The 14,210-nt window shown below is 39.1% G+C and overlaps 1 protein-coding gene across 3 annotated transcripts in view; it reads right to left on the bottom strand.

The window, feature by feature from the left end:
• Positions 1 to 14,210, bottom strand: part of NSF (N-ethylmaleimide sensitive factor, vesicle fusing ATPase) — a 181,828-nt gene that overhangs the window by 1,799 nt on the left and 165,819 nt on the right. For 2 of the 3 annotated variants that reach the window (XM_037808729.1, XM_037808730.1), the window contains exons 18-20: positions 4,516 to 4,650; positions 3,377 to 3,490; positions 281 to 336 (exon numbers count right to left, since the gene is read on the bottom strand). In XM_037808729.1, the coding sequence (XP_037664657.1) occupies positions 281 to 336; positions 3,377 to 3,490; positions 4,516 to 4,650 (305 nt within the window). Of the gene's footprint in view, positions 1 to 14; positions 337 to 3,376; positions 3,491 to 4,515; positions 4,651 to 14,210 lie in introns of all 3 variants that reach the window. The other variant, XR_005212643.1, reaches the window with a different exon arrangement.

Genomic DNA, 14,210 nt, shown 5'->3' with positions numbered 1-14,210 from the left:
TAATAAATATGTACCATCGAGTTTTTTCTTGCATTGTGACAAGTAAGTTTTGCGAAGCAGGACAGGGGAAGCAAACCAACAGTATAATCAACTTCCTTGCTTGGTCTCTCAGACCTACAACACAGTGAAGAATTCTTATAAATGGTAACAAAGTTAGCTAATGAAGGCTGATAATTCAAATTTATATGCACTACATAGCAACTGTTAGAAAAAAAAAGCACTGAAATTGTTAACAGAGTGGTAAGTTTGGTTGACAGTCTTAAGTGTTGTGTCTACTTAAGCTCCTTCTTCTCTTAAGAGGGCCAAGAATTTTCTCACACGGTATTCAGGATCCATCTAAATAGAGAAAAAGTAAACAAGATGGGTTAATGGGACCTTCTCATACCCATGCACCTCATGCCAAGACAGTGCTCGGTTTCACATCAAAACCCCTGTCAGGGCTCTGCTGATTTATGGAGTTGTGTTCGTCACCTGCTCCTTGACCAGTACTGCATCTCAATACACAACCAAGTCGAGCACCTGATTCAGGTGAGTGGGATTTCCTAGCCTAGGGAACCATTGTACTCTAGGTTCTCAACAGCCCAGCTGGTCATTCAACGACCCCGCAGCAGAGGGCTCCCTTAGCACCCTGTGAGGCATCAGTGTGAGACCGAGCTGGTGGCCATTCATGGGGGTTCAAGTGACAACCAGTTCACGGGACTCATCTGGCGCACAAAAGCAAGACCAAACTTGAGAAGACCAAATAGAGGCCTACTAAACCACTAAAAAATAGCTTATTAACCTATATGGTCAATGGCTTAGCTTTTTTCTTAGCTTCTGTCTTTCTTGATTTATTTCTTCTTTGCAGTTAATGAAAAAAAATTGGGGCTGAAACTTAAAAAACAAAGAGTGGAGCGAGTACTCTGACATGATCTCTGGATAAGCTCTGTCTCCTGCTGTAGCTGAGAACGGTGTCCTAAGTCTAAGAAAAGACGTGTGTGTGTGTGTGTGTGTGTGTGTGTGTGTGTGTGTGTGTGTGTGTGTGTGTGTGTGTGTGTGTGTGTTGGGGGGAGTGGGTTGACTCAGGTGCTGGGTTAAGGTTACTATGATTATTCTCTACTGGTTTCATTCACATTCATATTTAAACTAATTTGTTAAAATACATTTTATTTTCATTGGTCTATCAGAGATGTGAAGTTATCTGGAAAACAACCATTAAAAAACATCTTTAATTCCTTATGATGAATTTTTATGGTAAGAAACACACCTAACTTTTAAAAAATGTTCCAGGACAGGAGTCTGCTTCCCAAAAGGGAACTCCCTGCCCTGCAGGAACAGCTTTCAGATCCTCAGTGCAGCAGCTGCGGGTGAACATGCCAGTGGATTCCCCTCCAGCCTCTCTCTCTCTCTCTCTCTCTCTCTCTCTCTCTCTCTCTCTCTCTCTGATTTTTCTTCTCTTCTATCACAGAGAAACATCGAAGAGAAGTTTCAAATGTATCAAAGTTAAGAGGTCAGACTACAAAGGACTAAGAAAAAGTGTGAATACCTAACAAAAGAAACATTTTTCCTCTTTGGGAATAGAATTACATATGAATCAATTGTCAAGTTCTTTTTTTTTAAAAAATGGAATTGGCTGCAGCTCTGTTGTAGTCAGTACTTGCAGGTCTTTGCCCATTAAATATATTTAATATGTGTGAGCAACGACTTACTGACTTGCCTGTAGCTATGGAATTAAAAGTCAAGAGAAAGGGAGGAAAAAAGTAGTCTAGATAAATGACTTTATTCCCTCAGGTGACATCCAGTCAGTGCAGATCCTCAGTACCGTGCAAGTTTTAACAGAATCGTGTAGAGTGAGCAGAGAGGTAACATGACTTATATTCTGCTAAACTACATGCCTCTTCGCCCAGGCTCAGTCTCTCTCAGGCAGATCTGAAGAGAATTCACTCAGCTGCACGAAATCCATTTGACAGGAAGGGGTTCAAATTCAGAAGCCTGTGAAGTGTCAGTCGCTGCAGATTAGGCCTGAGAGCCACACTCTTACTTTCTACCCCACATACATAGAGGCATTAACTTGATCGCTGACCGGTAGGCATCAAAGAAAGAGGAAGGGATGGGGGCGAGGGAGAAAAAACCCACATAGTTTCTTCTGTGCAATTATTGGAAAAAACATTGTGCTGAGACTAAAAATATGAAGAACCGAGCTGACTGACAGATTAATCTTCTTTCAAGGAAAGAGCCAATACACCTGTATATATACCTTTACCAGGAATAATCCTAAGCAAAGTGATTAGTCTGTAATTTTAATTTACTGCTCATACTGTAAAATAAAATAAAAAGTCTAGCTTAAAGTTCAGTAGATTAAACTTTAGATTTCTGAAAGCTGCAAAAATTTTATTTGAAAATAAATTTACCAGTGAAGATAAAAAAGAGCATTCATTTCATGTTCCCAATTTGTATTGGTCTAGGAGCCTATTCAATGCATCTGTGAAACTTAAACTTCACCTCTGCCGCGGCTGCACAGATGGATTGGATGGCAAGACCAATAGGGGACATATGATGCCTAGAATGCAGCCAGTCCATCCACACAGCACCAGGGATGGATTCATTCATTCGTTCAACAAGTTTACTGAGCATTGTACTGTGCACCCAGCTTCATTCTAGAGTCTGTGGAGTTAATAATGAGTGATAGCCAAGGTCCCTGAATTCATACAGCTTGGTAGAGATATGCTGATTGACTATTATGTAGGATAGGGACAGGAAGACACAGAATGGACACACAGAGGGGCTCCAAAAAGAGGAAAGGGACGTTTCCCACAGACGTGAGATAGTCCGAAGAATCCTGTCTTTGCCCAAATGCCTCAATCCTACAGCAGTTTGCATGAAATTTCTAGAAGCTCAGCCAGGGGAAAATATACAGAGCCTAAATCTAGTCTGCATAAGTCAATTCACTTGCCCTTTACAACAGTCTCCCAGGCCCCTCTTGGTGTATGTGCAGTGGTTTATTGTCCCTGTTCCATCACTAACTGGCCAGGTGACCTTGGACATGTCACTGACAACCTGTGGGACACTCAATACACTCACCTCTAAAATGACAGGGCAGCTGAGAAAATCCTCTTTGAAGTCCTGTAAAGTTCTAAGGTCTAGTGACTTCCTAAATTAAAACCAACATTGTAATCTTTTCTAATTTTGAATTTTAAAGGGTAGGAAAGAAAAGTACCAATAAGTTACTGTTTGATTTCAGAAGCAACCTGAGTTGCTTCTCAAATACCAACATGAGTTTGGGGATGATTATAATTCAAATTAATTAAAACCTTAGCAAAAGGAAATAATAAAACCTCTTGGTAAATCATGCAGCTTCTTTCTACATCTGAATCACATGGAGAAGGAAGCATCTTACCTGTAGAGACATCTCAATCAACATTAGTAACTTCTTGATTCCTATCCAGACTTTCTTCTCTTTGACTTGCTGTGCAATTGTGATACGTTCCTTATCCTTGAAGTTACCCAAAAGCTATAAAAACACCATCAATAATGAAAGCACTTTTAATAGTAAGCACATCAATAATATTGGTTAATTCTCACATTTACCCTTAAAAGAACAGTGAGACTACCTGACTGGATCAAGCTGACAGGATTCTCCTGTATTTTAAAATCTAACTTGACCTTCCTATACCAATCAAGATAGTGAAAACCGGTTATCCTAGGTCCTGTTTCTTACAGACCTCCATTATAACTTAGAGATGCATTTGCTAGAAAAAAATTTAGCTCCAATCCATACTAAATATCAAAATGTTTAACATTCCTTCCCAGGAACAACCTGTATGTGTCAAAGCCAACTAAACTTTAATTCTCTTATCCAACCTGAGCACAAAAGCTGCTCAAACAGATAACCTGAAGACATCGATCATATACGTGATTTCTATTTTGTTGGGTACACACCCCAATTCCATGGGTCTGGGGATTTTAAGAAGCCTTACTGACTATCACTGCTGAACAGCTCACTGGATAATATTTTCCAACAGTTCTCACCAAGTCATTTGTGTACACTGATATTAATCAAAAGTTTACTGTAGGATATACCCCTGGGAAAATTAACTTATATTATAAACTTGTTAATAAAGAAATTCCTTTTACTTCTGTAGCTTTTATGATATTTCTAAGGTTTTAAACATTGTTCTAATTCATTAAAAGCAAGGAAATGTGCTAGAAGCCGCTATGAATGGCTGATCTCCCAATACAAGTTTCTGGTCCATGTAATCTATATGCATTCCTCATGCTGAGCATTGGAGTAATTCCTTCCTGACAGTTTTTATGCTGTCTTGATCCAGGAATGGGAATTAATTCACTGTCACTTATATTCATCTCTTTTCCTTCAAATTCCTAAAAACAATTGGAGGTAATATCCCAGGTCCTGGGTTCTAGGTTAACCTGGAAACCAAATACCAGGTGCAACATTTATGGCACCCCTTAGCTTTATTTCCAGCCTCATTTACTCCTTTCATAGAAACAGTATACAATTCATTGACTCCTTTTCACCTCCAAAGCCTCCAACAGCTGCTCTCCCGTAGCAATGTTGGGTACGTGGATGGTGGTGCTGAAAGCGTTAAGCATTTCCATCTCCTGCAGGACATCTTTGCGGCTAGTGGTTCCAATGATAAGAAGCTTGCGGCCCTGATCATAAGGAGAAAATGTGTTAAAGTGTATAGAATAAGCCTAATTAAAAAACTGGAATAAGACTGAACAAAACGTGCAAAATCCATCTATTTAACTGCAGAAATGCAAATGATTAGGCAAAAGCAAATTTTTTAAAAATTAGAATTTTCCTCATATAAATCTGAAAAAGAGTACCAAAAGCAGATTCAGAAGTGGGAACATTTGAACAGCTCCTTCTTCAAGATTCACATCAACAAAATAATGGATTAGTATATCAGGAGACAACAAACCAAACAGAAAGATGAAGTTTGCCTATAAATCATTTCTCAAAGACAACATGATGTATGTATGGTGAGAATCGGGGAAAAAAAATGAATTAATAGAAAGTCCTTGTATCATCCTCTTAGCAAGATTTTATTAAGTTTTTTAGGGGTAGGATAAGAATAATAGTTTACATTTATATAACACTTAAATGTGAAAGGCACAGGCTAAGTGCTTTATATAATGGTCTCATTTAAATTTTTATATCTTAGTTTTAATTTTAAACGATATATAAAAATCGAAAAACTAAACCAGGCTTATACCACCATTCCTGATTCCCTCTTTCCAGAAGCAACCATCTTCAACAGTCATTGCTTTTCTTCTTGTATTTAAATTTCCTTATCATTAAATAAGAAAGTTATACTGTGTACTATCTTTAGAACTTGTTTTCAGTTTTAAATATTAATTGACTCCCTATTACAGAAGATCAGGTTCTATTTAATCTTGCACTATCCCCACCCCCACCATATGCTCCTCTCCTCATTCTTTCAATTTACGTTATTTCACAATTTTTGGTTAAATCTGTACTCAGTATTTATTTTGACTATGTACATATGATTTATAGCTAAGCCATTTAGTGTACTATTACATTTCCTGTCTTGGACAATGTTTTGTGTTTATGGGAGTTAATAATTGCCTTTCCCCACCTTTGTTTAGTTTACCAGGTACCCCTCAAATTCAACCCCAAGTGAACACATCCACGAATCCCCTTTCAATACACTCCAACACATTAGGTAATTTCAAAGTTTGGTGTTTTTTCATGAAGACATTCCCCTCCTGTAGCACTCTGTCCTCATAGTTCAATCTGAACTGCTTGCTGTTTAGGCCTGCTGCACGGTTGTAGTTCTAGAACGTCATTCTCTCCTCTGTTAGATCCCCAGGATCCTAGCATTCCTTTTCCTTCATCTGTCTCCTCATATCCCTCCAACAGCTTCTGGAGAAACGGTGCATGGGAGATAATTTAATGGTTTTGCATGTCTGGAATGCCTTTATTCCACCTTTAATCCTGTACCCTCTATCTCATACTTGATAGTTTCATTTCCTCTGTTTTCTTTCTGGAACCTACATTAGTTGGATACTGGTCCTCCAGGACTAATCTTTTAATTTTTTTTATTTTTTTGCTTCTTGTTCTTTCTCTTTCTAATACTTCTTGGGTTAGCATCAACTTCATATTCCAAGCTTTATATTAATTGTATTTCCATAATAATTTTATTTCTTACAGTTCTTTCTTATTCTCCAAACGTTCCTTTTTCATTCCATCCTATCATATTTCATGGACACAATATCTTATTTTTAAGATTTCTTGAATATTATAGATCTTAGAAAACATTTTCTTCTGTTCCCTGCTCTGTCACTGTTTTCTCTGAGTTCCTTTTTCCTATTTATTTATTGGAGTCTTTCCTCAAGCTTTTGGTCTCTTTGGATGACTATTCATATTTAACCATTAAACTAATGACTAGATGCTCTGTATCTGAGGGCTTCACTATAGGAGGATCAGATGAGACCTGCCTGATTATTGGGGGTCCCTCAAAAGTCAGTAGACGTAGCTTTTTTTTCCCCAAAGAATCATCCAATCTCCTTCCTGAGGGCACACACACACACAAACACACACACACACACACACACACAGTGCCAGCACCTGGGAGTCCATGGAGACAGGGCAGGGGTCGGACACTTCATCAGTCAACATACAGACTTTCAAAACATAATCCTATCTGCAGTATGACACCACTCCAGATCAAGCTCTCATTTGATAGTCGTTATAATCATGAGAGTTCTAGTATTATCCTTTATTTTATTTTTTTAACCCATGAAGCTACTGAGTTCTCACAGAAATAAGTACTTTGCTCAAGGTCAAACAACTAATAATTGATGGAGCCAGGATTGGAAACCAGATCCAGAACCCAAAATTGTATACTGCCTCCCTTCATGACAGACATTAAAAAAAAAAGTTTACTTGGGAAATGGAAGAGGAATGAATTTTAAATATATGTCACTAGATTTATGATACACACTCATTCTATAGATAAGCCTTTGATAAAATCATTAGACCTATTCACAAATCTTAGAAACTCTGGTCATTAAAATAAATGTGTTAGCAGGAAAAGATTTTAAGAAACTGTAAATCAGATGCCAGAACAATTCCAGTTTGGGTTTTGTAAACATTATAGCACTACTGTCAACAAGGCAAGCTAGCCTTTCTCAGTCTTACTCATTGTTTTTGGCCATCTACTATGCCAAGAATAGATATGGATAATGTACCAACATAAAGAAATAAATTTGATATACTCTGGTGCAATTAGCCATTCCTATTTCAAATGACTGCAAAAACTATGAGATAGAGGCATACCTGCGAAATACATAGATTAAAGGGCATCATTATTATTCAAGAACTCAAGTAGCTAAAAATCAAATGCATGTCAATAGACATTTACCAAGCTCCCAGATGAATATGGGATAGACCTTGTATAGAGGAGGAGACAGGTACAAAACAGATAATCAAAACCCAATATGGAAAGATGGAGGTTTTATGCACAGGATGTCATGGTGGAGGGAAGAAACGTGGCAGGGAAAGTTTCTTCCTCTGGAGGTGTCTTAAGGAAAACCTAAATAGAGACTCAAAGAATGAGTAGGTGGTGAGCAACAAGGAGGGGAAGGGCATTCTACTACGTGGGAGGAGCAGAAGTCCATGGCCCCAAAGCAAACAACAGCAACAACAAACAGAAAACAAACATGGGGCACTGGGGCATTACAAACATGCTAAGACATACGAACTTCTACTATAACAAAAAGTGGTGCTTTTAAACTCAAAGTATTTTCAACACCAAAATTCTAGTGGCAGATTTAGGAATATATGCCTGAAGGCTAGTGGATACCAAAGGCTACACAGGCTAGTCTGGTATCGCCTCATGACAGTGAAAGGTAACCATAGCTTCTCTTTTTCTTTGGGTTTTTAATGTGCCACAGCCTGTAATTCAAACTCCCTCCTCTTGGTCCTCTCTCATGGAGGATAACGTTGGCCCTAGAAGACTAGCTAGCATTGAGGAAAACACTTCTTACTCATTCCAAAAAGCTGAACTTTTAAATCATTGCCATTTTCCTAGGGAAACTTTCTCTTACATTAATAGTGACTGTGTTCTTCAGAGTGTTGAAAGATTGGGAAACGCAGAGCAACTTATAATGGAGACGCTAATTTATGTTTTGCTTTTCTTCTTGTTTAACAAGACTGCAAACACTGCAAAGAGGTCACGACTCAGGCAAGTTCAGGCCTTGACTTGTAAAGTATCATCTTTAAGAAAACATTGAAAAACATTACCAAATAATTAAATTGTGCTGGGTCATTTTGTATATTAATTAGTGGTAATTCTCCTGAGGAAGCTTTATTGCAGAAAAAACAAGTCTGAATGTATTCATGTAACAAGTCACATTGGATAACATTTGGGGGGGGGGGGAAAGGCTGCCAGCAGTATGAAATGGGGATGCCAGCTTTAAACATGAAGGGGAGATCAACCCAAGAAAGGAAATCCACCCTGCTAATGAGTGGCCACTATTCTTAAGTCCACAGTGCCTAAACATGCCCCTTGTTAATAAGGAAAAAAGAAGGGAGAAAACTTATTTGGGGGAAAAATGGCTCCCAGCATACTCTTAGATTTCCTAAGTCCTGATAATATAAAGAGAAAATGACGATCTGCCAATCGGATTATGATAAACATTGTTCCAAGGTTAAATAAGTATTAGTTAACTAATTCTTTGTACCAAAAGAAGCAACTCAGGTGAAAACATTACCATGAAAAAGGCCGGGCTCAGTCAGGTGTTGATCCTTTAAAAAAACACTTCTTTACATGATGAAGAATGAGCAAAGTACTAAGCAGTATCTAAGCCTTTTGCCACACAAAGAACCAACCGGATAATCCACACCCTTTCATAGGTCCTCCCCATTGATTGGCTCCAATAAACTGATTTGTAACAAAAGTTCATGTGGAAGAAAGCTTTTTTTTCTTCCTAAATAAAAATGCCACCAATGATACTGCAGTGAAATGGAAGGGCTGATTTCAACCTGTGAACAAAAGTAAAGTCCGTTATGCAGCACAGAAAGGCCATTCTTTCCATATCATTCAATGCTGAGCAAGTGTTATACATCCTCGATAAGAAGAATTAATCTTGTGAACAATTTGAAGACCTGGAATGGATCAAGAAATGAATTTAAAAGTGTACCTCAAAAACGCTGTGTGTTGGATGCTTAAAATTGACTTTTGAATATAAGAATTTGAGGTTTTTGTAAAGGAGAAAGAAAAATTTCAGAAAATTAAGAATTTGTGAACCTGGTAGCTAAAAGATAAAGTACATATTAATCAATCAGACCATTAACAAGAATTTATTCTGTTCCAGTGCTTATGGAATTATAAGACTTGGTTTGAGTCTTTGAAATGATTACAATTTAGCTGGGCAAAACAAAGAAATATTCAGGGACCATTACCCAGTAACACTTCAGTGAATACAGACTAATAATGGCTGAGGCGACACAGTGTATGGGGACAATTTCATTGGACTGGGGCTACCTAGGAAGATTCCTGGAGTATTGTAGAGACATTGGCAATGCCCTTGAGGAGAAGGGATGGGTCTCTGATGCTACTAAATCCTATGCTGGGGGTGGAAGCAGCTGAGCCCAGAGCACTAAGGGCTGAAAAATGAGGACTTTTTGGAGAGATATGGAGTGGCCAAGGCTCAAAGGATAAACTAGGGAAGGAGATTTCATATAAAAAGCAATAGGAAACCGAAGCAGGTTCTTGAGGAGGAAGACCTGTGACAGAGAGAGGACCCCGGCGGCCGGCGAGGGCTGGCCTGGTGAACTTCGAGAAGGGTGCTGCCTGACAACAGGCCCATTCTCAGTCGGCAGCCCCAGGAGGGCGGCTGCACCTTTTAACCAAGCCCTCACACATATGATGTCCTTTTTAATGCAAGCCCAGGGCTGGCAGAAGGCAGAGAAGGGACGGGTGGCTCGGCACAGGAGAAAACACACAGGCTCCATCATTTGTAGCGGAGTGATTTGGGGTAAATTACTTTTCTTAGCACCAGTCTTCTCCTCAACCATAAAAATAGGGTAAAAAAATCCCACTTTCCTGTGAGAACAGAGCAAGTGGTAAAGAATCCGGGGGTGGCAGTGGAGTGGGGTGGGTGGGTAAGTCTCTGCCCTCATTGTCAGAGGAGGCGAGAATGAGAGGAAGTGAGAGCTTGAACAGACGGTCTTGAGGAGAACATGAAAAATCGTCCTCTGCGTAGGATGTCAGAAATCCACACCATTAGGTCAGGGGAGTGAGCAGTGGGGAGCCTGAGAATTCTTTGCAACAGCCCCAGAGTGCACTGGCAGCAAGTGATACAGAGAGAACGCTTCTCCCAGGGGGAAGATGAGAGCTCAAATCTTCAACCCACCTAGGGCTGTGGTAAGGCCCACAAGAGGCCTGAAGCTGAAGACCACACAGCCCTCGGAAGGAGCCATGGCGGCGGGGAGAGGAGTGCCTTCTGAGGGAGAAGCAGTTCAATGCCCGAGGGCGGGAAGAAGCTTTCCTGGTAGCAGGATACTTCACTCCATCAATTACCCTGGCTTCATTCTTGAAATGGGAAAAATTTCTCATATTTTTATTTCACTTACATTATTCGGTACAAAGACCTTTTTAAAAAAGGGCCATCATATGTGTGAGTGATAAAGCATACAACTTTATCACTGCATTTATTTGCAAGTCTGAATCATGTTTCTAATCTGTCAGCTCCCTGGGAGCAGGAACCATGTTTATTCGTCTGTGTCCCTGCAGTACCCAGCACAGCAGGCCTGGCACAGAGAAGACATGTGTACGTTCCCTCTGCCTGGAACGCTCTTTCCTTATACAGCCACATGGCTCTTTCCCTCACAGTCAAGGCTTTTCTTGAACGTCACCTTTTCCACAAGGCCTACTCAAACCCCCAGGCCTCCCGATTTAAAACTGCAATCCTTCTCCCCAACATCCCCCCAGCACTCTTCACCTCCGTTTATCCTGCTCTTTTCCCCCCACAGTACGGATCACCTTTTAACACACCAAATTCACTTATTTATTGTATCTATTGTTGGTCTTCTTTCATGAGGGCAGGACTTTTGTCTGTTTGGTTTTATTGGTGTATCCAGGGATAGCATAGTGTCCTACATACAATGAGAAGTTAATATATATATTGAATGAATGATAACGATTCCAGGGTAGTTTTCAAGAGTAGCAGATCACTCCCTCTTCCGGCCCTAGAAAAATGCACATTATACCAAGTGTTCAACAGGAAAACAACTACCTACCATTTCAGAGTCTGTATCTCTGAGCCCCAGTGTTGAATGTCATGATAGGGACAAGCTTTAAACAAAATAATCTAGAATGAATAGAATGTATGCTTCATTTACAATATAAATAGATGACAAAGGCTGTCATAACCTATCGCTTTTAGTTAATTAATTGGTCAGTGTTGACTGAATAATACAGAATTCTCTAGCATAGGAAAGATAAGTTTCATTAAAAGCCATTGTTTTAAGCTGGTTAGACATCAAGTATTAAGGAGCCTCTCCTAGGACTGCTGGTTTCCCAAACCAGCGGAAAATGTTGACTACCATCAAGAACTAGGAGTCTGAAAAGTGAAAGGAGAGAAAGGGGTCTCTTTGCATGTACCTGAATGCATTTCTGATTTCTCATGCTCAAATGTCTGTAACTTTTTTTTTTTGTAGTTAACTGTTTAAGTTGAATACCAAAGGAAGGATGTTTCAAATAAATCATGCTACAACTAGGCAGACAACTACACTTAACCTCTCCATTAAGTTTTTCCCTGAAGCAAATTCTTAGTCTACTTTCTTTGTTACCATCCTCACTGTGTTGCAAGCAGCCAGAGGACCCATGAGGCGGGGAATTCATGATGCAGTTGGGATATGAAATGAGAAACTTAACCACAAATAATTTTAAATAATTACTTTAGTCAAAAGTAGACCATTTCATGACACTAGGAAACATTTCAGCACCAATTTATGAAAAAGACACTGAATCACAGGATTTTATACTTGGAACAGCTCGTAAAGATTATTTAGACCCTTGCAACAAGAGAAGATTTTCCTTACCTCTATCAGCTTTTAGCTTGATACACCTACTCTTGTGCTCTAATTAGGTCAATTTTCTCCCTTTTCCTAATTTAATTCCTACAATTGTGATTTTTAAAACCCACACTATTCCTCTTTATTAAAGTGCTTTCCAGAGTCTTCTACCTGTATACAATCACCTTTTATGTTCAAGATATTTCAATACTTGCCTTCTCTTGACATTCTGCCCTTATTAATCATACACCACGCAGTTTATTCCTTCAGGCCCCAATCTCTGAAAACAGGGATTCAATATGCACAGTAATAACATGGTGCTTATCTGGAGGCCAATTCTATAGACAATTCAACCATCCACAATACAGCCAAAAACCAAGAAATAAGCAAAAAAACCTCCAGCTTTCAGGACAAAACAAAGTGAGTCTGGCTGTTCAAGTTACTTCACCCACAAGCAGGGCTGACTTATCCATCCGGCACAGGAGGCCCAGGGCCAAGGGTCCATAAAACTTTTGGGGCTCATGAAAAATGCTTTAATTTTATTTAAAATCAGAAAAAAAAAGAAGTTTTAGGTCAAAGAAACAATTTTAATATATAATAGTGATATATTCATCTTTATACCAACACATTGTAAAGTTTTCATATTTTTTTATGGAGGAAGGGGCACAAGAAAGTTTTAATATGATCCCACTCACAGGAAAGTTCTTCCAGCTCTCACTATAACCTAGCCATTCTTATTTTCAAATGATTCGTGTGAGTCATCGTATTTGCCTTTCTTAATCCACAGCCGATCAGAAACAGCAAATTAGGAGAAGGGAACCGCCAGAAGCAGGCAGACTGATGCAACTCACTTGGTTTCTGCAAAACAGCTGATAGCAAAACCTTTTTTAAAAAATGGTACAAAAAATTCCAGAAACAGGGCTCACTGGGCCTATTCAACAGCTACCAGGGCAGAGTCCTAGATGTTCCCACAGTTTCTCACTCATGGTATTCCTGATCCATGTGATTATGGTTTGCAATGATGATCCTCATTCACTAATGTAGTGTTTGCTATATTTTCCTTCAGACATATGCAGCAAATTTTCCTCTTAAAAAAGGCTAAAATATTATATAATAACAATTCATATTTAAAGAGGTCAAGATTTAGTCATTTGGAAAAATGAAAGTCTTTGATTCTTATGAATTCCTATTCTTCCCTCTAGTGAAACTGAGTAAGCTGTATGAAGCCTAAGGTCAGTAACTGTACACCAAGTGTATCCTCAAATTCCCAAGAATCAGCTAGTATTGCTAATTCTGCAACAGGCACATCCTTCACCATCTTTCCCCATTGCTGCTGACATGGAATTCCTTAGCCTGGCACTGGCCTAACTAATTCTCCCTTTTACTCATCTTTCAAGACTAAGATCAAGAATTTGTAAAATGTTTGCAGATTTTTTCTCAGTATAATGGACCATACTATCTTCTGTGTTCCACCGGAAGCTGCATAACTTATAAAACCTAAGTACATGCATCTGTTTATACATATTTCTCCCTCACTAGATTCTAATGGGGACACCAGCTAGTCTCTGTGTGAATCAGGAAAAAACATACCCCTGGTTGGATGAATTAAAGAAAAGCAACCTTCTGCTTTTCAGGGTGAGTGCAGCAACCCTAAAAATCTCCAGCACTTTGTATGAGCATAAAGCCATCTCTTTTCCTTTTCCTCAGGGCTAAGTTTACCAGATAAAACCCTGAGTATAAGTATAAATATTGCATGGGACTTACTTATACTAAAACAATTATTTGATGTTTAGCTGAAATTCAAACTTAACCGGGCAACTGGTATTTTCATTTGCTAAGTCTGGCAACCTTCCTCCAGGCAGATTCAGCCCCCCACCAGGGTGCAGAGCTTGGTGAGGAGGGTGTGGCCTGCACTGACACCTTTGTTGGGTACTTTTGTACAGTGCACCATCTGCACAACTAAACAGATGGTACTGGATTATAAACTTTTTGGGGGCAAGTACAATGTGTTATTCACCTTTTATTCCTACAGTGAACATAAATGTTAATTAATTACATGTCCTAAAAAAATAATGTTTGAAATTTGCATGTCAAAAGAAACAGTTTTGGATGTACAAGAAACTTCCCATCTCCTTTATATGAAACTCGAAACAATTTTTTCTAT

The sequence above is a fragment of the Choloepus didactylus genome, chromosome 18 (genome assembly GCF_015220235.1).
Source record: "Choloepus didactylus isolate mChoDid1 chromosome 18, mChoDid1.pri, whole genome shotgun sequence".
In the NCBI taxonomy this organism is placed as follows: Eukaryota; Metazoa; Chordata; class Mammalia; order Pilosa; family Megalonychidae; genus Choloepus; species Choloepus didactylus.
The sequence above is the reverse complement of the archived record's forward strand: the minus strand, read 5'-3'. Positions and strand labels throughout refer to the sequence as shown.